This window comes from Alnus glutinosa, chromosome 5 (genome assembly GCF_958979055.1).
Source record: "Alnus glutinosa chromosome 5, dhAlnGlut1.1, whole genome shotgun sequence".
NCBI lineage: Eukaryota > Viridiplantae > Streptophyta > Magnoliopsida > Fagales > Betulaceae > Alnus > Alnus glutinosa.
The window spans coordinates 15470749-15496352 of record NC_084890.1 but is presented as its reverse complement, the minus strand read 5'-3'; the positions used below and the strand labels follow the sequence as shown (position 1 = coordinate 15496352).

The 25604-nt window shown below is 34.9% G+C and overlaps 2 protein-coding genes across 2 annotated transcripts; one reads left to right on the top strand and one right to left on the bottom strand.

Annotated features, from left to right (window-relative positions):
• Nucleotides 1-1304: 1304 nt before the first annotated feature.
• Nucleotides 1305-14124, bottom strand: LOC133868463 (protein NARROW LEAF 1-like). The gene is made up of 6 exons (XM_062305364.1): nt 13867-14124; nt 12542-13042; nt 11627-11770; nt 4631-4871; nt 3431-3931; nt 1305-2139 (listed from the first exon to the last, which is right to left on the bottom strand). The coding sequence occupies exons 2-6, from the start codon at nt 13028-13030 to the stop codon at nt 1703-1705; spliced, it is 1812 nt and encodes a 603-aa protein (XP_062161348.1). The 5' UTR covers nt 13031-13042; nt 13867-14124; the 3' UTR covers nt 1305-1702.
• An 8799-nt stretch (nt 14125-22923) lies between these two features.
• Nucleotides 22924-23842, top strand: LOC133869439 (uncharacterized). Its single transcript, XM_062306432.1, has one exon. It carries the CDS (start codon nt 23032-23034, stop codon nt 23290-23292), a length of 261 nt encoding a protein of 86 aa, XP_062162416.1. The 5' UTR covers nt 22924-23031; the 3' UTR covers nt 23293-23842.
• Nucleotides 23843-25604: the final 1762 nt, after the last annotated feature.

Sequence of the window (25604 nt, the reverse complement as noted above, 5' to 3'; positions counted from 1 at the left end):
AATGTGGTCTAGAAATAGTTGTTAGTGTGCAATCGTGGTATATTAGTTGTCTTAATTATTTTTTGAAAAAAAGTCCAAATACTCTCTTCAAACTACCACCTAATTAACAATATCTCTCCAAACTACACAAAAATTATCAATATGCCCCCAATGACGAAAATACCCTTAATAAAAAAAAATTAAAATATATATATATAAACATCCACTCCCTAGCCATTTGGAGGCGGTTCGGAAATATGTAATGAGGGAGAATCGATTAAGTGTATATGGCCATTTGGATGGCGGCTCATCAAAGTGAGTAAAATTGTTTTATGCTTTGTTAATGCAGAAAATCATCCGTGACTACACACGCCTAATCCTTGATCTGGAATCCCTGGAAGACAACCAAACATCAGAGTGGTGTGCCGCCGAAGGGGGAGGGGGCGGCGGTACCACCTCTAATGCTTAAGTCAGTAAATATATCAAGGAAAGAATGAAAAAGATAAATAGATATTAAGGCATGAGAGAATACATGGTACTTGCTTTTAGCCAACCTTATATAAATGCAGTCTTAGTTTGATTGGATGCCTTAGTAAGGCAAGTATCTCAATTAGTAAATTATTTGACCGAGTGGGCCTTTGATCATGTTGGGAGTTTCCTTTTGCATTCACTGCTCTTATGAATATTCTTGTCTTTGTTGAAGTACTCTTATTTTAGATGATTCCATTTTGTAGACGTTCCTTTCCTTCTTTACGAGAGTGCTTTGTAGTTTTCATAATCATGGAAATTTGTTGCCTTCGGCGACATGTGTGTGCCTCAAGTTAGGTCCTTGCTGGGTTTGCAGGCTTCTATGTGACCCAAAAATTACGCTTGGGCTGTATAGATGATATTGGGCCGACTGTTTGTCGGGCCGATGGAGAATGTGGGCCTAGATTCCAGAAATCATTAGGCAACATGAGGTGCTAAATACAATTGGCAATCTTTTAACTTATACAAATCACGCACACTCACCACTCACACCACTCACCACTCACCATGTAGTGTGTATGTGCGCGTGAGGAGAGACACAAGACTCGAGAGAAGAATGCAGAAGTGGAAGAAAGTAGGTATGTCCAATTTTGTCCTTCTCTCCATCCTTCATAAATTTGCAATAAATAAATAAAAAATACAAAAATTAAGGACTTCTTTGAGAAATCCAGTAACAACATTCGTCAAGGAAAATTATGAGTTTGCTTTATTAACCGTAGGATACATATACAGTGTCTTACAATTGAACAAAAAAAAAAAAAAAAAGACTAATTTGGAAGTAAATAAACAAAAGCCACTAGCCAAAAATAACATTTTACATTCTTTAACTTTCAGTAGCTGTTCATACTCCGATTTGGGGAGTGCTTATGGTACACTGACTTTACCAAATGATACAGATCCAAGAAAAACTAAACACAAGTACCACCTACACATTTCTCTATGAAATATTGTATGAACATATATAACCTATTGTTGTAACCTTCACCAAAACATGCTAAAAGGAATGGTAATTGATCCAAAGGATGCATGAACCTCATATTTTTGTAGCAGTTTTGACACTTGACAAAAGATAATAGTGCAATTCAGATTTCATAGCCCAGCAATTTGAAGCCGGAATGGAGGAATAATTATAACTCATTCATTCATCATAAGACAGCTCCTCCAAGGAAAACGAGTCCATCGTCTTGTCCCCACTTCATTTTGGTTCTTCGATGTTAAACGGAGAATTAGAAGGCTTTCTCCTCTTTGATTCAGACTCACCTAACTGCAAAGAAACAAAAATCTCTTCATCAGAGCCATTCCTCAATGTTGAGAGATTTTTGGATTCTGGATGATGATTCTCTTGGTTATTTTGAAGAACTGGAGATCTGGCCGCAAAACTTGAAATGAACTGGTGCTCTACATTTGGAGCTGTTTCAATCCCATTTTCTATGCGAAACTCCGTACGCATGAATGGTAGATTCTGTCCATGATAGGACTCACTTTCAACTGGAACATGCTCGAGATTCAAACCAAGTGGCTCAAAGATCTGTTCAAGTTTATCTTTTGATGGCACCCGGTCAGCAGGAGATGACTCCCCAACTGTAGAACCCATCCCTGCTGCTGAAGCATTCCTCTGCTCTTGCAATGCAACTATATTACCATAAAACAATTAAGAAATTATCACTAGTCAGTAATAAATATGCAGACGATATTTTGGGTATGCAGAGAATATTTTGCAATCACATACTTCCACCCCTTCTCCCAAGAGGAGTGACCTCACAAGTTTTCTCAATGCATGTCTCTTTCAGCTGATTAATACCAACCAATCAGGCTTAACACTCTATCTTATCTCGAAATTCTCATCATTAAACCCAAAATGAGTATACTTAGCAGCATGTAAAAGCATGTCATCTATGCTTGAATATTCCTCTTAACCAGGGTATCACAATTATAAGAGAGATTTGAACCCTATAGCTTGGTCCTAGATAAGATAAGATAAATGCTCTACAAAAATTACATGCCAAAGCCTAATCTTCCAGGCAATCTCTTGGGTGAATGAATGATTGGTACCAAATCACAAGATGCATATTCTTCAATTAGAAAGTAAGTTTACAGAAAATAAAATAAAATAAAAACAGTGACCTCAATTTTGACCTAGTTTCAATTCTAGCAATGTTAACCCAATAGTTCTCGGTAAATGTTTCTTTTACACCCAACCATTTAACACCATCAACTGAAAAGAATGGGAAATTGGAAGTGACTAGCACGACTTTTTGTGCTTTCTAGGAAAACTTGTATGAACAAGACAGTATTCCAAGAATAAACAAGGGTACTGTTATATACTCCTTGTGTATTATTAGGGTTGCGTCCCTCTGCACTTTATTAATGAATTGACATTACTTATCAAAAAAAAAAAAAAAAAGCAGGGACTGCCTACCTATAATATCACAACTCTCCCTCTACGAGTCTCTGATTCACTAATTTTCTCTTTTTGCCATATTGTTTATACTAGTAGTAATCAAAAGAAGTTTGCAGAACTGTGTCTATAAATAATATGGTCAGATGCCACCCACGTGGTCAATCCCCTTACAAACAAATGCCACGCCCATAATAGCTTGAGTCCAAACCTTCATCTTTGGAAGGAGAAGTAGCATTGGGCAATAAGGCTATTAATTTCTACCTTTTCAACTGAAGGATCTTCATACTAAGATAACATTGCTACAATCCAAACTCCTTGGAAGAAATAAAAATTAGGGCCAAGTCAGAGGGTCAACTGTAATTAAGTACTTAACCAAAACGTTATATACATAAACTTATCCTTGCTTTGGGTGATATGAGAAGTATTCCCCTTCATTCCGCACAAAACTGGCCACAGAAGTAACCAGGAAGCTACATACCAAAAAAAATAAAAAAATAAAAAGTATGGCTCAGAAGCACAAACCTTGAAGCCCTCCACTGGTTGTGATGAGATCAAGTTCAAGAAGCTCAAGAAGGCGCCCAAGATCAACTCCACTAGTCCAGTTTTCTGGGGGTTGTCCAACTTTTAGTTTTAGTCGACCCCGGTTAGCCGTCCCACCCCAAATGATCCCAACCGGTCGTGGCTTCTCCCTATTCTGACCAGTTAGGAGAATGAGGCTTCCACTATCACCTTCAAGGTCAAATGTCTGCCGATTCTCTCCAACAACAAGAAAATCAGTAAAGAAACAAATTCCTTTTTCATCGTTGTATTCTAGGGCATAGGCCAGTATGGTCCCAGTAGTCAACCCAGAACTTCTTCCAACTTTGACCACTTGCCTTCCAATGAGACTGTTAATGGGAGATTGTAAATCTATAATGTTGACATCACCTATCTCACCCACACCTTTTACGGATGTAGTTACGTTGTTCATGTTAAAATCTTCTGTAAAAGGTATGAAGGCCCCATCAGCTCGTACGAATGTTTCTGCAGGGGCACCAAAATGTAATGGGCATGTATGGGGATCAGAACGCAATAAGAAACCCATTAGCACATATGTGAAATTATCGAAAAATCTTGCTTAGTAAGATATTCAATAGAAAAGGGGCAGGTCCAACGAGGAAGGTATCCAAAGTAATCAACAATACTCCCAAATTTCAAAGTAAGCTTGACAGATTAAACCAGCACAAAACCAAGAGATCCACAAGGAAAAGGAGGATAAAGACTTCTGCAGGCAAAGCTAAAAGAAGCCCTCTCCCTCATATTGCAATACATAACAAAAAAATTCCATAAATTTAAGCCAAAAGTATTTCCTGCCTTGATGATTTTACACCCCAACCTAAAACCTTTACAAGCAACATTAAGTATCTACCATCTCTCTGAGAAAACAGCAAGTCATGAAAATCATAACAAGCATTAGAACACTTGCTAGCCCCAGTATTCTAATCTAGTTTCATATTCTTTTTTAGCTTTTCATAGTCTTCTTCAAGAAGCATATTCGAATCAATGATCTCAAATAATAATTTTAGACAGCAAAATAGCACCTTCCTGGATTTTACTGAAGCATGGTTCCACAATGGGATTCATAAATTTATAACAAGCCCATAAATGAGAAGATCTTGCTCTTTGCTAATGACGCCATGGGTCCACATAATTAATAATAACTGCAAATTGAAACTACATTACCTGGGTTTGTTCCAGCAAAGATGCCATACCAAAGATCGTCTGTAATAAATGATGTTGCCCTCTCCACAGCACCAAGATACACTCCAGGTCCAAGGCTGGGTGGCAACGGATGAAACATTTTCTGGTTTGGGTAGTCCAAATCAACTGCCACATGCCGATTTGTGAGAAAACCAGCCTGCCTATTTCCTGTTCGGCTTTTCACAATAGCACCCAAGGTTCCATATGTCTCTTGGCTTGCAACCTACACAAGAAAAAAGAAATTAGGTAATTTCAGGAGTGAAACAAGACACAAGTCACTAGTGAGCAACAGATCTCATTAGCAAAATTGAGATTCAGGGCATAAAAGAGAGTAAAGAACCTGGGAAAAAGATTGTAAACTAGTTTCAATTAAAAATGGATATTGAAAAGAATTCGACCAAATATACTATTAAATATCATTGAATAGAAAAAATAAAACCAAATAATGCCTCCACCAATGATTAAAACAAAACATACTACACAATTTGAAGTTAATAGATATAGATAAGCTAGAGATAGTTGGAAAGATTAACCATATTCTGGAGCATAATGACCACATTCATCTACAACAATAAATGACCACCAGTGTTTGGTGCAGCACCTACATTTTGTTGCATTCTTCTTTCTTTCCTTGGTCTTTCGTTCCGTCATATTCCTAATAACTTATCCAATTACACCGTATTAATGCACCTTTATTTTATCAAATGGACATGGTCTAATCATGTGGGTGGTATTTTATCACGGTGTCGCATCCCAAGTTTTTATGGATTCCTTCTTTGTTACCTGGATCAACCCCAAAGCCATAATGTCTCAAAATGAGGAGGCCTAGCTAAGCTTGAGATAGTTGAAAAGATTAACTATGTTCTAGGGCATAATGATTAATCCAGAAATCACAATACTATATGGATGAATCACCAAAACAAGGATAAGAAGCTTTACAAATACCAAGCAATAGAGTTTGTGATAAGAACCCAAAAATTGGGAACTCAAAAGGACTTGTTATTGATAATTTTCTTGATGATGAACTCGTGGATTCAGGTTACACTTATAGGCTAACTTATTTGGGTAAACAAGGAAAGGAAATAACATTACAAGGAAAGGAAATAAACTTATTGTCTTGCCATACTGAAAATAGGTTGAAGGGGGAAATAGCCGTTGGAGGCTGGACAGGATTGGCGCCAGCTGCTACTTCCCTTATTGGACAGCCGCCTGCCTTGGTGAAACCCTAATTGATAATCCGAAACCCTAAGGCCTCGTTTGGTTTGCGGATTAGACCCATGGAAAGGAATAGCTATTCCTACGGAATAGCTATTCTTTTGTTTGGTTGTATATTATTTAAGGGAATAGTTATTCCCACGGAATAGCTATTCCCTTACGAAGAGGAATAGGTATTCCACTCAAAAAGGAGTGGAATACCTATTCCTTTCCTATGGGAATAAATTAAATTCGTCTTTTGCCCAAAAACCCCAACCCTCTCAACACCCAAGTCTCTTATCCCTCTATCTCTCTGTTTCTCAACTCATGGTGTGTTTGGATACGAAATTTTGACAATAAAATATAATTCTGATTCTACTTTTTTCAGAAATAAATCATATTTTATTCAATTTTTTAAAAAACAAATTATATTTTATTCAACTTTTTATAAACAAATCATATTTTATTCAATTTTTTCTAAAAAGTCAAATCTCAAAATTCGCAAACAAAATAAGAATTTAATTCTGATTTCAAAAATTCATCACTCAAGTGCACCATCAATATCTTTCTCCATCTCTGCAATTATATTCTCATCCCCCTCTCTCTGTTTCTCAACCCAACTTAATTTGTTGTGGGGTAGTCTTTTTTTTCTTTTTTTCTTTTTTTTTTTTTTTTCTTTTTTTTTTTTTCCTCCTCCTATGATTTAGCCTACAGAATGCACTTAGACGTAGCAAAACGAGTACCTCTTAATATCGGGGGAACTCCAATTGCCTTGCGGATGTTTGAGAAAAACTTTGTAAGCAAAGAACGAATGTTTGTTACTGAAAAACAAATAATAAAATAATAAAATAAAAAGGGCTTTGTAGATGATTTATTTTTTTATGATGATTATGTTTTTTTTTTTTTTTTTCTCTTATAAATCATTTTACTTTGTAAGCAAAGAATGAATGTTTGTTGCTGGAAAACAAATAAAAAAGAATAAAATAAAAAGGGCTTTGCAGATGATCTATTTTTTTATTTTTTTATGATGGTGATATGATGATTATGTGTGTGTGTGTGTGTTTTTTTTTTTTTTTTTCCTTATAAATCATTTTGTAGCGTAATTGTATATGAAAAAAAAAAAAAAAAAAAAAAGAAGCCATGAACTCTATGAAATTAAAAAAAAAATAAAAAAAACAAAAAAAATAAAAAAAAAAAAACAAAACAAAACAAAAACAAAAAAGGTCATAGTATGATTGTTTATGTTTCTTAAATAAAGAAAAAAAGTTCTCAAGAATACAAATTATATTTGTATTATAAGGGTATTTTAGAAAATTTGATTATAATATGATTCCATTCACCAATGTATTGCACTGTATCAAACAAAAGAATACATATGCAATGTTCTATTCCACCGTTACAACCAAACAAAAGAATAGGAATAGTTATTCCATTCCACCTTCATCTATTCCCATGAATAGTTATTCCTTTTCCTAATGGAATAGACATTCCGCAAACCAAACGAGGCCTAATTGATAATCTGGAACCCTAGTTGACAGTAGCCGTTACTTGCCAAATATAGTTCCTATCAGTTTGCCAGCTAAAGGAAGCAGGTAGCAGAATATAAGCAGCCAAAAATCCTATTTCATAACCTTCAAAAGACAGCCAAGACTATAAATGACTTCCTAGCATACACCAAGTATCTTGGTTTTATTTTTCTTTATCTTTTTCTTTTTTACCTTTTTCTTTTCTGATTCCAAGATTACCTTTTCACCAAACTTATGTTTTACCAATAAGTGATGTCAGCATATTATGGAAAATGAAGTATGGAAGAAAGCATTTGAAATTAATTGCCATATCAGGAAACTCACTTGATTGTTACAATTATAAGATTGCACATAATGGTTGATTTGTATCACTTTTTTTAAGGAATATAAATATTCAGCAAAATCTGTTAAATTAAACTTATCCCAAAAGCTTAAGCTAATACGAAATGATGAATTTAATCATTTAATTAATACCTTAACACTCCCCATCGCATGTGGGATCAACCCCCTTCGCCTAATAAGTGAGGCCCAACACATAAAATATTTATTTGAAATATGAGGTAAATAAGGGATTCAGGGTTTGAACTTGTTACGAAATGAGAAGTGGAAAGAAAGCTATAAGATGGAATGGAGCTACCGACTCTGCATAGCTCATTCCTCCTCCTCCATTCATTAAATAGAAAAGACAAAAGACAAAATACAAGAATATTATGTATTATGACAGCTATAGGAGGATACCTCACTAGGACACATGGCCTTCTTCTAGAAGGTTTACATATCACTCCTTATACTCTTAGGTTACATATTATTCCACAGACATTTATATCTTCACTCCAACAGAACATTTTACCACATTAAATCACCACTTACCCTAAAAACTTAATGATATAAAAAATTGTGAATTTAATCATTTAATTAATACTTCATTAAAATATACCTTTCAATAACAAAAGAATACATGTCTAACTAGGTCATCACAAATCAATTAGAAAAATTATAGATTTTCATTTTAGCAGGTTTAAGTTCAATCCCCTTGAGTGCAAACAATTCTTTGAGGCCACCCCCGCGAGAGAAAGCCTGAGGTTTACCCGACTCATGTGGAGGAGGCGCTTTGCACAATGTCCTGGGGATCTAGTTGTGTTGAAGCCCCGGATACCCAAGTTATAAAAATTAAAAAAAAAATAAAATAAAAAAATAAAAATAAATAAAAAAAAATAGTAATATCCCTCGCCACCATCAAATTGTTTCCTGATACGTTGTACCATTTATTAAATGTGCAAGAGATAACTGAGAAATGTTTTGCCTCACTGAATCAACAAGAGCATAAAATGATGACACATCACTAATTGAGATATAATTGCAAAAGGACGTTTAAGAGAAATTCATTAACAGGACTACGTGTAATAACGAATCTAGAATGAAATCAATTTGTTTTGTCCATTTTCCTACCCTTAATTGTCTTGTTCTATGCTAACAAACAGCAAGCTGTTCAAGTTCATATTTACATCATAAAAACAATTTATTTATAACGATGAAATTAGAATGGAACAGGTTTGCATTCAATACTCATAGCCATATCAAAGGGCAAGAGGCAAACACATCTGTTTTCTTCCCACATGGAATGAGGTGCTAGTCTCAATGATGACACTAGAGCTATCCAGTGTAACATTGCCATTTGCTAATACAAGCTTCCATACTATACAATCCCTCTCAGAGGATATATTAAGTTAACAATCAGGTCAATTAGAAAATGAAATTTATTCACTCAACTAAATCTCTTAAAAATAGGGTGCTTATTAATAACAAACTTGTAACCCATATAATAAAACAGAAAGAAATGAAGATTCATGTCTTCTTTAAAAGCATAAAATTGTAGTGTTAATCAGACATAAAATTATGATGCGTTGTTAATCACACATAGAAAGAAAGAAAGATTCATGTCTACCCCAAAGTATAAAATTGTGGTGTTAATCACACAGATATCTGCACTAAACCATCAGCAAACGTTATTGATCTGGAATCTAATTGTTGGCCATGCAATTATTCACCATGTAAGATAGCCAGAGGCCAGATTGTATTTAATCAATGCTGTTGCATCAACAGCAATGGCGACAGGACCAAAGAAATTCAGGAAGAACCCTTTTTTTTGTGCTAACTTATCGAGGCAAACAAAATAATATACCGATAAGAAGAGAGAAAAAAAAATGTGAAATAGTTACAAGTTGAGATCTTCTCATTGCTTCAGGTGAGTACTTGTTACCTTCCCACTCTAAGGTGGTCCAGATTCGCCATTTAAACAGTGCTGATTTACAAAGGGCTATATAACTAAAAACTTCACTTTTTCAGCCCAGAAATTAAGGCCTCGATATTTCGATTCAACCAAATCACAAAAAAAAAAAAAAAAACAAAAAAAACAAAGGACTTGAAAAAGAGCTTAGGTTTTTATCATTTCACATTTCACTAGATGGAAGAGGATGTATTTTTCAAACGGTGAGAGGGTGACCTTAATCAAAAGTACTTTATCTAATCTGCCTACTTACTTTATCTCTTTTTACCCTCCCAGTAAGTGTTGTCAATCGCATAAAAAAGTTGTAGCGGGACTTTTTGTAGGGTGGTATTGGTGAAGAGTTCAAATTCCATTTAGTTAATTCGTCTAAGGTGTGTTCTCCGATCTCAAAAGGAGGGTTTAAGGTCCGTAATTTACTTTCGTTCAACCGAGCTCTCTCGGAGAAGTGGCTTTGGCGTTATGTTCATGAGAGAGAAGTCTTATGGAAGATGGTTGTGGATTCTAAACATGGCAGCACACGAGGTGGGTGGAGTTCTAATGAGGTGCACTCTAATTTCTATTTAAGCATAATAAAGATGGTGTAGCCGCCCAGTGTGTTGTTTTTTATCAGTTTTATCAATAAAAAACAATCTTGAGGGAGTTTTTCTCCTATTCCCAATAATTCTTTGAGTTTTCTAGGATTTACAGAAGAGTTGCGAGTTTCTGTGTTTTTAGATTCTTCTTCTCACTACGTCACGCTGCAGTATTACCAAATCTTGTATCCAGCTGTTCAAAACCAATTATCACATATACTAGAAGAGAGTATATATAGCTTATTTGGGTAGTTACATACCCACTTTTCATAAAAAGAGATACAAAAGTTAGATCCACTATTGGAGCGTTCCAAATTTTCACTTTATCTATAAAACATTTTTAAAAAAAAAAAAGTCTTGGTTGACAAAACCCCTAGTGTTTCAAATTTTCACTTTATCTATATAAAGATAAAAGAAAAACAAATCATAGTTGAATAAGCTAAATTTGTAATAGACGCTTCATTGAAAAGATTCTAGAACCTACCATCGGTTAGCACAACAAAGGTTGAAATATAAACTTACTAGTATTGTTTCAAGTTTAACAAATATCTTCATGATTCACTTTAAAAATGGCACAACACTAGGGATAAATAATAGTAATGACAAGATAGTTTGATAACCAAAATGTAGATTTAGGGAATAATTTTCAGAAACTTCTACTTCTATGCAGCAAAGACTGATCAATGCTTTGACATGGCACATTCCAGAATTCTCCAAAACTTGGTAGAGTTGCATACACTATCTTTTGTGGGATGCTGTATTGTAAATAGGGCGGATGCTAAAGCACCCAGATCAACCCAATCACCCGAATACAAATATAATTGATAAACAAGTATACCTGCATACAACCATTGTGCACTATATTCCAGGATTTCATTTTTCATTGAAAAAACTGAATTTGACAATCAGATCCAAGATTCTCATATTAAGTTCACAAATAGAACTTTCAAGCAGCAACACAGTTGCAAGATTTTACACACACTCATGGTTGTTAATGTATACATATTGCTAATGACCAGAGTTGGTAACATATAGATTGATTTTCTTTAATTGCTATTTAATGACTCCAAAATCTAAATATTCCAAACTTGAATTGCGTCTCTTCCAATTTCACCAGATTCAGGGGAAAAAAAATAGAACTCCCTACCGATATTTTTAGACATATACTCATGGTCCAAAGTATCAAAAAAATTCCATTTTGTTTACTCTTGACTCTTGCATTAACACAAACAAATTAAAATTAATAAAACACTATCTAAAAGCACCGATCCAACACCAAATTTCCTTGGATCAACAAACCTGACCTGTGCTCTAGTCACCATCAAGTTGCATCCAAATGTCTCCTCTATAATTTAACAAGCATATAAAATAGGAGTTTTGTTAAAGAGAAACAAACTACCTGCGAGCCAGAACCAATGCATGGATCACTTCCCCTCAAGCCATCTACAAGCTCTGTATATAATTGTTCTTTAGGAGTTGGAGCAGGTGCGCCAAAATAGGAGAATTCCACAACATCCACATCACACCATACACCTCCTGGCCCCTGCCACAAATATCAAAATGGAACCTCAACTTCCAAAGTAAAAAATATGAACTCGCTTCATAACATAGCAAGCTTAAAATCTCAACAAAAAATTGAATATTCAATCCAATTTCATTTATAAAGCTGGATATGTGTAACAGGTCATACTTTTTATATTTTTCAACCCCTCTAGATATTTAATGTCTTTCAATGATGTCTGTTGATTTCCAAGAGGTGGTTATTTGGACTAGGATAGTAGGTAATGACCAATCAAATTAACCGAGGATTCAAAAGATTATAAATAATTAACCACTAGATTTCCTTGAAAGAGTATATGTCAGTCTAAGTTGGAGGGCTGCATGGGGAAGAATTTTGACATTGGACGATTTTCGTAAGAGAGGAAAATGAATAGTGGATTGGTGCTGTATGTGTTGCGGCTACTAGATGAGTCAGTAGATCACATTTTGCTCTATAGTTCGGTAGCTAGAGAGTTGGGTATAATTTGTGAAATACTTTGGAAGAGGAAGTATTTCCTTGTTCACCACTAGTCAGCGCACATGATTTTATAGAGGAGTGACACAGCTGTTAGGCAGAGAATTAGGAGATTTACAAAAATGAGGAGAGAATGAAGGCCTTTAAATCTATCAGGAAAGTCAACCATAGCTCAAACTATCAAGGTCTGCTAATAATTCAGAATGCAAGTCCACTATGTCTTATGCGGATAAAGAAAGGAAGATTTGGACTTCCAAAGGAATTGAGCTTAATCTAGATTGAAGTACCAAATTTCCCCACCTCAAGGGCAGCAGGTAGACACTGGACGTGGTTGAGCCATTGCCTGTGAACCTTATGGGCAACAAAGACAAGAATAGCAGGAACATCTGTCAGCACGCCCCTTCGAATTCGAAACCCAATTGCAGTGCCAAGACTAACTCGACGAAGGATCTTGCTATGAAATGCCCTAATGGTCATCAGCTCAAGCAAGGTGGTAGCTTGCTGCCCTGTTGGCAACCGCCCCAGAATTTCAGGCAGCACCTCCTTTTGAAGGTTTCCAAAGTAGTTTGCCCTATCTTCTGCTGCATCATTTAATCGACTTGAAGTAGGCCATGAGAAGTAGGCAGCACTGCTCTCAGAATGCTGAGGACCTGATGCATAGGGTTGATGTGGCGATGAACATGAGAAAGGTAGATTAGGATAGTAGTTCCTTTCCAAATCTAGAGCTGATTCCTCTGATTGTGTTGATCCCGAGTGATGAAATCTTAAATCCAGTCTGGTCCTTTCCATCTTTCAGCTCTCCTACATAATATTCAATGTCTTAGAAAAAACAAACTTATAGTAATGGAACTCCATGAAACTTTCGAATTATGCCAACAAATTATACAGCAAAGAAACATGATGATTGTTACAAACTAAATTAACAAATATAAAACAAATCCATTTAATCCACACAAAAAAAAAAAAAAAAAAAAAAAAAAAAAAAAAAAAAAACCCCTAATAAAATCGTCAAAAACAAATGCGGACTAATAAAAACTTAATCCAAATGTAAAATCTAAGAAGTTAAAGAAAATAAGGACCCAAATCAACAAGCTCTCCTACACAGAGAAGCTTCATGCTCTCCAACTCCTCTATCAGAGACGATACTAATATGAGCTATGAAGGTCAATAAGTAAGTCAATTTCCACGCACTTAGAAAAAGGAAGCGGGAGACCAACAATATTTTGAGGACGCACCCAAGAAAGAAAAACATAAAACAATCAGCATCTCTACCGTCTTCAAACCTCAAATAGGAAATAAAATTTGATAAAAGGTATATGAGAAGTGAGCCCGCTAGAAAAAGAAAAAAAAAAAAAATGGAAATTTAATGACACAAATGCAGACCCAGATAGGAAAACAAAAACTTTTCATGCAGAAATATAATACTGAAGCAAAAAGGACAAGTGAGGTAGCCATAAAGCTGGAAAGAGAGAGAGGCCGAAGGGTCCAACATTGTGCATAAAGAGAGAAGAAATATTAAACCCAGAAAGCAAAACACACCAAATGCACAGCTATGGCAAAAGACCAGATAGAATATGCGAAAAAAAAAAAATTGCAACTTGAAGGCTTATTGAGAGAGAACTCACCGGTCAGCAATGGTGGAGCTGTGACGGAGAACTCAAAGCAACTCCTCTTGAAGATTCTCATGCCCTAGCACAGATTTCTCGCCACACCCATCATCTACCAGGTCACGATCACTTCATCAAAGAAAGTAATTGACACCCTGCATAGAGATTAGTATTCTATGCCTGCAGAAATGATAAGAGTGAGAGGAAGAAATATAGTTGGAAAGAGAAAGGCTTAAATCTATAGAGAGAGAGAGAGAGAGAGAGAGAGAGCACTATTTTAAGACAGAGAATCAAGAGAACTATTTTTGTAGTATATGCTATTTTTGTAGAGTAAAAAAGTAGATTGTAGTACATAATACAAGAACTATTCCAGCATAGATAATATTTAATTCACACTTTTCTCCTTTCTTCCTTTTTTGTGGACTTTTTTTTATCTTTTCTTTTTGCCTTTTGTATGGAACCATGGATCACAACAATTGCTGGTGGGAGGATTTTAATGGAGGAGAGATGGGCCATGGATATTGAGGAAAATAATTTTCTTGAATCTTTATATATATTTAGATTGTTGGGGGTATAGGCAGGCCATAGGGGCCCATCCACGTTTGCTCCCCAAAAGTAGCACACCCTTCACCCCCAAATAATTCAATTCCCACCCCTATTGGTGTAGGGTAAGGAAAAAGATTGTACTCTTTTGTTCTTCACACATTTTTATTTTATTTTATTTGTTTCCACTAATTTTCAAAGATAATATATATGTCTTTTTAATTTTATTTGTTTCCACTAATTTTCAAGGATAATAGATATGTGATCCTTGCTTATGTCTGGATTCTCTGATGTTTTGAGGTTATAATTAAAAGATTTTTTAAAGATTATGATGGGAATTAAGAATTTAGTTGGTGGGGCATAAAGGAAAGAGTTGGAGAAGTGCAATCCTATCCCTTAAATATCATTACTACTTTTACTTATCTTCTTTAATGGGATTTATCTCAATAGTGAAATTATAGAGCCTTCTCTCTCTCTCCCCCCATGTAATGGTGTGCTACTTCTTCATTTTCCATGACAGAGGCTATCTAATAGTAAACTTGTAAGGAAAAAATTGTCCAATTGTCTTTCTTTCTAGAAGAATCTCTCTCTCTCTCTCTCTCTCCATGTGTCCCACATTTGTCCCTTACATTATCTTAAACTTTTATCAGTGACATTATCTTCATCCCATCTTTCAATTATTAAATTATGATCATTCTACTCGTATTGAAATGTCAATAAGCAAATGGGAGTACCTTATTATATATATATACAATGCTTATAGTTTGTTTGTGTGTGTGTGTGAATATGATACTCAATATGTGAATCACTAAGTTGAATTCTTAGAAAATCAATTCTAGTAACTAAACAACATATATACTGCAAGATATATGAATATTTAAAATTTAAAGATATTCTTCTTTTTTCACTCAAATGGAATTCCTTTTTAATCTCTCTAAAAATAAGAGATGATTTAACTCATCCCAATTGGCAGGGTTGGTTCGTTGGGTACGTACACAATTGAGATGTTTGTCTAAGGTTTTCTAAGAAAAAACATTTTCTAACAAATGATATAGAGCAATGCTAAACGCCAGCTCAGGTCCTCTTTGTGTCCTTTCAAAATTAATTATCTTTTAAAAATACCATCAGATTAAAATTAAATAGTGATTTATTACGAATTCAAGAGAGACATGAGTCTTATATTTAGCATTACTCAATGATATATTATCATGTGGTTAAAGAGTTTATTTTACCAAGCTGTTTTCTAAGATAGTGTCTAGATCGTTACGCCATATATGAAAATCATAACTTACTTAATAAGGAATTTTGGTACCTTAGAGTATTCACAGCAGATACTTCATAGCATCTTCTATTTCCTAAATATAGAGAAAAATGTCTAAAAGAAAATCATAAAACCCTCCCTACAACAGCTTCCTTATATGTTCCTTAAACATTAGGAACGCTACAATACTACCTAATGCATTGAGTAACATTGTAGTTTTCTCATTCCTTTGTTGATTCACAAAATACATTTTTCTCTCCCTTCAACGTTTTTCCCTTGTCTCATTCTCAGCTCCCTCTTCCCCTCCCACCTCTGCAACATCTTGATTCCATATTGAGAAGAGATAAATTAGCTCACATAGAGTGAGTGATTTATAAAAGATAGTTATAAGTGTTAAGTCTCACATTACCTAGTTAGTAGGTGAAACTGGGCTTGATAAGGAATTCTAGGGAAGCTTCAAATTGACTAGTCATTTTTGGGTGATAGTGCAAATGTGGCTAGCGCTTTTTATTGGGTCGTTACAAATAGTATCAAAGTCACTTAGTAACGCTATGTCATGTGGTACTGGAGCACTGCATGACGTGGCACTGGCGAAGACGCTAGGGATTTAAGAGGGGGCTGTTTGTAACATTCCGGCCCCATATTAGGAAGAGATAAATTGGCTCACATAGAGTAAGTGGTTTATAAGAGATAGTCATGAGTACTAAGTCCCACATTGCCTAGTTATTAAGTGAAACTGGACTTTATAAAGAATTTTGGAAAAGTTTCAAATTGACTAGTCCTTTTGGGGTGATAGCACAGATGTGGCTAGCACTTTTCCTTGGGTTGTAACTAAGCAATGTGAGACTTAGCACCCATGAGTATTTTTATAAACCACTCACTCTATGTGAACTATTCATCTCTTCCCAATATAGGACCAGGGTGTTATAGCCTCTCTCTCTCTCTCTCTCCTCCCCAAATTCCCGCCTCAGGGACCATGGACCCGTTGGCGCCAAAGTTGCTGCTAAGCCCTCCAAAACCCTAACCCTGATCTAGATCTCTTGCAAAACCCCACCATTTGTTTGCAGAGGTCATCATCTTGCGGCAAAGAGAACCTGAGGTCTTCTTCTTGGGTGATCCACGTTGTCGACACCGAGAGGCAGGATCTCTAAACCTTAAAGGCCTCATTTGGTTTGCGAAATAAGTATTCCATTGGATAACAGAATAATTATTACCATGAATAAAAGAGAGTGGAATGGAAATTACAAAATTGAAATTCAATCAAAATTACAAAAAAAAAAAACCCCACATTATATATATATATATATATATATATATATATATATATTGAAGAAAAAAAAAACTTAAATTATTTAAAAAAAAAAAAATTGAAAACTAGTGGGTGGTCGGCCAGCCACTGTAAAGGAGGAGTTGGGGTTTCGTTTTTTCTTTTCTTTTTTCTTTCTTTTTTTTTGAAAAAAAAAAAATTGAAACAAAATAAAAAATAAGAGTGGATTTTTTTTAGAAAATCTAGTATTTTCTCATTGGAATAGTTATTCCTCTCATTTTTTTAGAGAAATATGTATTCCTCTTTGTAAGGGAATAGTTATTTCAATGAGAATAACTATTCCAAGGCCTAGACCCTTACCAAACATAAGAATGATTATTCCATAGGAATAGTCATACTATATTGGTTTATTCTGCGAATCAAACGAGGTTTAAGTTGATTAGGGGTTTCACAGATCAAGGGTTTTGGTGGGTGCGAGTGGTTGTGCTAAGGGATCAACAGTCGTGACCGGCGGCAAAATGAATAAAGATGAAACGAAAATTTCCTCAAGAGAAGGTGAAGATGGCAGTAAAAAAGAAATGAATAAAATAAAATAAAAAAAAAAAAGTAAAAAGTATTATTTTAATGGTATAAGGAAAGATCATGGGAAGTTGTTGTGGAGTGTATTAATATAAGGAATTAAAAAGTAGTTTGATTCCTTACATTTTGAAAAAATTATTGGGTAGTTGATGGGAATGCAATTAGGACCATTGTAGTCACAATTGAACAAAGAAAAGAGAGAGGGGGTCCAAATTTAATCTCATATAGTTTCTTTCTTTTTAAAGAATTAGTTACTTTACAGAGAATGAATTTTCTTTCTTTATAAAGAAGAAAGAGACGAGATCCCATTCTGCATTTTAAAAAGGGAAAATATGATGGAATCCATGTGCTTTACTTGATTTTGACTTTTGGACTACGGTTCTCAATTTTACAAATTTAAAATCCAAGTTTTCAATCATTTATACCTGAAACTTTTATCTATGTTTTCCTTAAATAGATAACAAAAATATATGAAAATACAATTATATCTTTCTTATAAAAGGTTTTTTTAAAAAAAAATAAAAAATGTTGGGCCATTTATATAGCAACAATGGTTGGGCACGACACAACTATAGCCATGGTTGGCACCCAACCGCACCCGCAACTACAGTACCATAACCACAAACATTATCACAATCATTGTAGCCTTGGGATTTGATTCATGTACTACACCATCACAACAAGTGTACAACAACTCCTTACATGAGGGTGGGTCCTAGTGTGTGGGGTTCACTCTCATGTGAGAGATTGTTGTACACTTGTTGTGTTGGTGTTGTAAATCTAACATTTTCCTTGTAGCCTCTATCACTATGTCTCTTGGCCGCCATCGTTGTGCAACCCTTTACACTCACCAATCGTGCTGGTTGGGTCACCCAACCACCATGGTCAGGCATGACCTAGCCGTGGGTACGTCATGCCCATACATCCTTTTTTATTTTTTTGGTTTTTTAATTTTTATTTTATTTTTTTATATATACGAAGAACGTAATTATATTTTTCATATCATTTTTTTTATTTATTTGGTGAAAAAATAAATGAACATCTCAGATGTAAAATAATTGTAAATTTAGGTCTTAAATTTGTAAAATTAAAAACTGAGATCTAAAAGTCAATATCAGATGAATTACAAGGGGTTACATTATATTTTCTCTTTAAAAAAAGAGAAGGATGATTTCTACATAAATTTTTTTGATATTGTTTATATTATTATATTAACATGAAAAAAAAAAAAGAAGAGAAAAATCAGATTTAGTCCATAGGTTTTTATCTGATTTGAATTTAGTCCTTAGATTTTTAATTTCAAGAATGTGGTCCTTATGTTTTGCTCAAATTTTAAACAAGCCTTTCGATCACTTTTTTTTTATCAAAATGAATGGTTTGTCATATGTGTCATATGTGTGTCAATTAACACACAAACGTTTATATCAATACCTAATATCAATGTCACATCTTTATCAAAAAAAAAAAAATCAATGTCATATTATTAAGAGTCAAATCATCCATAAAAAACAAAAATCATCTTCTTTGTTATCTTAATCTTCTAGATTTATAACATTAGAAAAAAAATCCATTAATTTTGATGTTGAGATAGACCCTGGCATATTAAATGAGACACACGTGACAAATAAAAAATTATTAATTTTGACGGTAAGGTGATAAAGGGACTAATATTCATTCGTTTAAGATTTTGAAAATGGGTTTTAAAACTTGAGTAAAACTTAAGAATCTTATTCTTAAAATTAAAAACCTAATGACTAAATTCAAATAAGGCGAAAACTTAGGGATTAAATATGATTTTTTCCAAAAATACAAAAAAAGATGTGATTCAAATTTTTGTTTGAACCCTTAATTTATAATGCTGAAAGTTATATTTTTACTTTATATTTATTCAACTATGTTGACGTGGCATATTAAATCCCCTTTAAATCAGTATTTATTAGAAAAGAAAAAAGAAAAATCAAAGGCTATAAAAGATTAGTGTGCCACTTCTAAGAGGGAAATGATATTGACTGAGGAGCATCTCCTGTATCATAACTCATAAGTTTGTTTATTTTCATTGTATTTATGCTCGAAAGTAAGTTATTAATGACAGCACAATCTTGGTCGATTGAGAGAATTGAAAGAGACATGTTACATGCATACGTGGATCATACAAATTTAATGATTGATTTAAAATATATATATATATATATATATAAAGAAAAATCATTTCTGGACTTGAAAAGGCAGAATTAGGATTGAGACAAAACAAAATTCAAGAATGCAATTATTGGAGAGGTGTGTCGTGTGTGTACCCATAAATGGGTTCCACCACAGTCTGACCCTTCAAAAAGATGGCTGATTTTGCAAGGCCACTCACCTGCTGGGTCTTGTCGGAGCCTGAAACTCAAATCAATTACAGGATTGCCAGAATGCAAATTAAGCATGCCCTACATTTTACACCCAAAATAAAAAGGGATTCCCCTCTTCCATAGCTCTGCCTTCTCATTCCCATTTTTGGTCTCCTCCTTTTCTTTCTCCTCTTCTTCATAAATAGCCAGGCATATCATATCGGATCCAGCTCCCCAATTATTCTGTGTCCAAAGAAGAGGATGCAAAGGGTAAACCGTTATTATTTTTAGGTATCCGCATAGTATTATTGTAGGGGGGAAAAAGCGGATGCGGTTATTATTTTTATGTATCTGCATCTACATTATGCGACTATTCTATGCATATGCACGGTTATTACAGTTATTATATGCTACGTGCATATGAGGTAATGAAGTTGTAATTCATGCTTCTAATAAATACAAAAAAGATATTATCTATAGGTGAACACTATTATTCAAATTACACTTGCTAATCATTTTGCCATGAAATTTTCATTGCATACATTATTTAGTTTCCTGCACCATCTATCTATAGTTGGTGAAAGGAAAAAATAATAATAATAATAATAAAGAAAGAACATAGAAGGCAATTAAATCATAAGAGTTTCCTAGCGGTGAAATCCAACAACATTACAAATCCAACAAATATTAAAAACATAAATTACAAATTCGACAAACATAAGAAAAGAATAAATAAAAACTATCCGAAATTTAAAACATAAAATAAAGTTTAAATGTAACACTTTCATAAGTACTGTATGTTGATGGCAATAGATCTACAACACACTATGAATCCAAATCAGCACCCCTACAGGTACAAATTATGAAATCAATTAAATATAAAATATAATGACAATTATATTGTAAGTAAAATATGACAAAATAATAACCTTTATTACTAACAAACTTCTAAGCAAGAGAAAGAGATAGTGCAGTCCATAAATTTGAAGTTGGAGTTTGAGGCTCATCTACAATAGAAAAAACTTGAGTTAAATGATCAAGCTAAGTAATAAAAGATCTTGAGTTAAATGAATAAAAGTTTCAACTATTTTATAAACAATTAAACATTTAGGCAAAACTTCAATTTACCCCTATGAAATTGTCACCAATTTGCAATTTTACAACCAATGTTTTAATTTTGTTAATTGCACCACATTAAGTTTCAAAAAATTTCAATTGAGAGAATCTATTCAAATCAACCGTCTAACTTAACGAAATTTGGCCCATGTGCTGCGCATGTGCCCTTTTTGACAAAATTGCCCTCTTCAAAACGGTGACATTTTGTAAGTCTTCTCCAAGCTTCAAAATGGCACTGTTTTGAAGACAAGCCCTAAAACAAAGACGGCCTCATAAGGGAAGACGGCCTCGACGGAGATGGACTGGCGGCGTGTGGGTCGTCCGTGACGAAGATGGACTGCGCGGTGGATGCCAGCGCGGAGGCCTCCTGGCGTTGGCCAAACTCCAAAGTGACATTCTCTAGGTTTTGAAGACGATCCCTAAAACAAAACCTAGATCTCGTTGGGGAAGATAGCCTCGATGGATGCCAGGGCGGTGGCTTCCTGTTGTCAGGGACACAACTTCACCCTAGCCCAACCACCTCAACCTCCAGCAACAATGCCGCGTCGTTGAACGACTCGGCCGAAACCGACAAAACAAAGTACTGCCGATTTCGGCTGACGCCAAGAGGCCTCCGCGCTGGCATCTACCACGTAGTCCATCTCCGTCAAGGACAACCTGCTCGCCGCCAACCAATGGACGCCGTCTTCCCCGACGAGGCTGTCTTTGTTTTAGGGCATGACGTTTTGTATCAAAACGGTGCCGTTTTAAAGAGGGCAATTTTTAAGAAACGCCACCGATAAGTGCAGATAATAAACTCCTAAAGAAATCCAACATATGTCCCTCACCATTACGACTTAAACATTGGAGATGGTGGTCATCGCCGCCCTCCCCTTTGGGACGCACTACTCTAACCTTTCGTTGTCTTACAAGGATTCCATATCAAAATCTAGGCATGCCTAATCGTAGTTAATTTTCAGCATTAACAATTTTCTCTCTTTATTTTTTTTTTTTTTTTTTTTTTTTTTTTTTTTGTAGATTCTCTCTCTAGAATTTTCGGATTGGAACATATATAGCTGGAACCTACGAGATTTTGCACACATATTTTTTCGAGTTAATTCCTGTAATTTCAAAAAAATAAATAGAAAGATTCTTTTAAGAACAATTACAATTTAGCCCCCAAACTACCATATTCTACGAATAATTTCTCGAACTACTAAAACTTGAATTTTAGCCTCTCAAACTATCAAAAAGTTTCAAAAATGCTAAATTTAACGAAAAATGCATATAATAACCTTGTCATGCGTCATTTTTCAATTAAAAAATAATAATTATAATTATTTTTTATTATAAAAAACTAAAAATCTAATCATTTTAAAAAAATCACTCTTTTGTAGGTTGTTTTTATTTTATTTTTTTTTAAAATTATTAACAGAATTGTTGTCATATCATAGAGTCAACAAATAACCCTCTAAAACAAATTTTATTTAATAAATATTGCATACTAAATCTATCGACTAAATTTTAATAAAATTTTATCCAAAATTTGCGATCCAATTTACATTTTCATTCGATTTAATCAAGGTTGTTTTAGTTTTTTATTTTTAAATTTAATTTTTTTTAATTATCATTTTTTTAATTGAAAAATGACACGTGGCAGAGTATAATTCGTTAAATTGGGCATTTTTCAAAGAGTTTGGTAGTTTGAGGGTCAGAGTCCAAGCGTTAGTAGTTCGGAAGCTATCCGTAGAATGATGAGTAATTCGATTTGTACATTACGCGTTTATACAAAAAATGATATGATTTTTAAAATCACTATCGGGCGTGTGATTGATGAAATGATAATTTTAAAAGCCACCTTATTTTTTGATGGACACTTAATGTATTAATAGAATTACTTGTAGAATGATTTGTAGTTTGTGGGTTTAAAGTGTCATTTTTTCGTTCTTTTAAGTAATGGTTTTAAAATTAGACCAAAACATCGACGTGGCACGATCAGGAAGAAGCACATGGATTCCAGCCCTCTGCAGCGTACCTGAAGTCTGAAGACCGAATAAAAAGAAAGAAAAGTACAGAGATCCTGTAGGGTTGGGAGCGACCCATCGAGGATGTCGGGTTGCGAGCGGCTCGAGCGGGCACTGGAGGAGTGCCGAAGGAGGGTACCCGCGGGTCCGGGTCGCGAGGCGGCGTGCAAACACCTGAGCCGGGGCCTGGCGCAGTGCCTGATCTCAGAGGCCTGCCCGGACGAGTTGGAGGCGGTGCGGGCCCTCTGCGCCAGTGGTGGCACCGCGCTCAAGCGGGCCCAGTGCCAGCAGGCCGAGCTCTCCCTCTCCCTCTGTCTCTCCTCCCTTCAACAACAACACCCATGACACGCATTTTCCCTTCGGTCTGGACTCTGGTCCTTGATTTTGATTTTGATTTTGATTTATTATTATTTTTTTTCTCGTTTTTTTGTCAGTTGATAAATGTATTTTTCTTCGTAAACGCGTACGCCTTTCCTTTGTCCACGTCGGCGTTTGCCATGTACTCAATTCCATTGATGCGCGCGCCGTGGCAGCCTTTGATCAAATGTCTCCAATCTTATCGACGGGAATGGAATTTCCGCCTTTGGAGGTGTATTATTGGAGTGAAAAAGAAAGAAGCGCAAACTGACAAGAAAAATAAAACCATGATGAGTTCGAGTTTGACAAACGATTGGAGGAGTGGGTGTGGAAGAGAGTGATAATAATCACTTTGGTTACTTCCAATCACTAGTATGCAATTTGGACGCTACTGGGATTGCACTTTCTTTACCCCCAAAAAAAAAAAAAAAGAAACCCCTTTTTTTCTTTTTATTTTGGCCTCAATCGGATTGTATATATATATATATATATATATAATGATGCTACAAAGTTTATCAAGTATTATGACTCTGTGATTGATGGGTTCTCGTTAATGTGTGATTTGCTGTGTTTTTTTTTTTGTTAAGAAGGGGGTGATAATAGGTTTTCACTAGGAGTTCCTAAGCTGCTTGACAAAATGACTCAATGACTTTTCTTAAGCTTAATCGACTCCTCCTATAGAAGGGTTCCATGATCCCCATTATTCTAATCATCTAGCTTATTCAACTAATAATAACCAACTCAACAACCTCAAGATAAAGAAGGATAACACAACGATAAGGATTAGGATGGCCAATCTTATCAATCCTCGTACTTATTAGGACTGGTTTGGTTTCTAACAGTGATGCCCTCCAATTTAATCAGTTTTAAGTGACACTTAATTGAGATGATTAATTTGAATGGGGTTACTGCAGTGGTTAGAGCTCGCTTTTAGTGGACTTAATGATGATAGAAGAAAAATGCGATTTTTTCAACTCCTCTTCAACTCTTGCCTATAACCTAACTAATCAATTTTTCTGCAAAATCTAGTGCTTCTACAAGTATTCTTCTACTTCTCATTCACACTGCGGATGATTCTTTTACACCCTTTATACATCTCCAATACTCTCTCGCCTTTGATATTTAATTTTTATTTTATTTTTTTAAAAAAAATAAATCATATCTTATACAGGTCACACCATATCCATCTCCAAATCTTACCTACAACTTGCTTTTTTATGTGGAGAATTATGGACAAATCTTACCTACTGATTGTTGTGTGCAGGATCTATACGGATAGGGAAGACCCAATATCTCTTCAGGCTCCCTGAGTTTATGCCACTCACCAGTCACGTCACCACTATGTCTTTAATTGCCTTTAGGCTTCAACTCTTAATTTTCTACTTTCTTTCTAGTGGTCAATTTGGATATGTTAATCCTGAGTCCTTTAATTGTTGATTTAGATCTACCATTGGATTTTTGTTGTTAATTTCCCTCGCTCTACGTGGTTATATCTTATCATAAGTAAAGTTGAGTTACTTTCTGAAATGCTCCAAACTCAGCTTTCAACGACAATACAAAATATTTTGTTCAAAAAATGTTATAAGTGAATACAATACAAATGGAGTAATCAAATCACAAGGATTTAATTGCCATCACCATAATATGAAAATATATTCTAACACAGCCCACCTCAGCACTTCTTTTTGTACAATTCTGAGGAAGCAACTTCCATGGCAATTACTTTGCCCAAATCAATACCAATTCGGACAGATCATGTGAGAAAACTTATATGTATGAAACCCACTTACCTAAATAAATTTTAAGTTGTTCAACCGAACAGGTAGATCTCATATGGAGGTACCTCTCATATTATCTGTCCAAATTGCTTCAATTCGAGTGTAAATCTCAATTTATAAACCTATAACCTTTTCGATCGCTAATCAACTTCGCATTCTGATGTTGATGGGTAGGGATCTTGTTGATAGTTGGTGCACAAATTGGTTATTTTTTCCTATATCAGTGGCAAAGAGAGACTAATTAATAGTGACTCTCTCTCTCTCTCTCTCTCTCTCTCTCTCTCTCTCTCTCTCTCTCTGTGTCTCTGTCTCTCTCTCTATATATATATATATATAATGCTATTTATGTAATCCATGTAGTGGGAGAGAATGAACTATGGAGTCTGAGGAGGCGGGAGATAAAGTGATCTCTGTTCTGCTCATATCCCTCGACACGCCAATGTTGCATTGTCCCAATAACTAGGAACTGCAGTCTAAACTTTGACTGAAAACAATTGGAATTGAAAAAAGTTTAAGATTGAT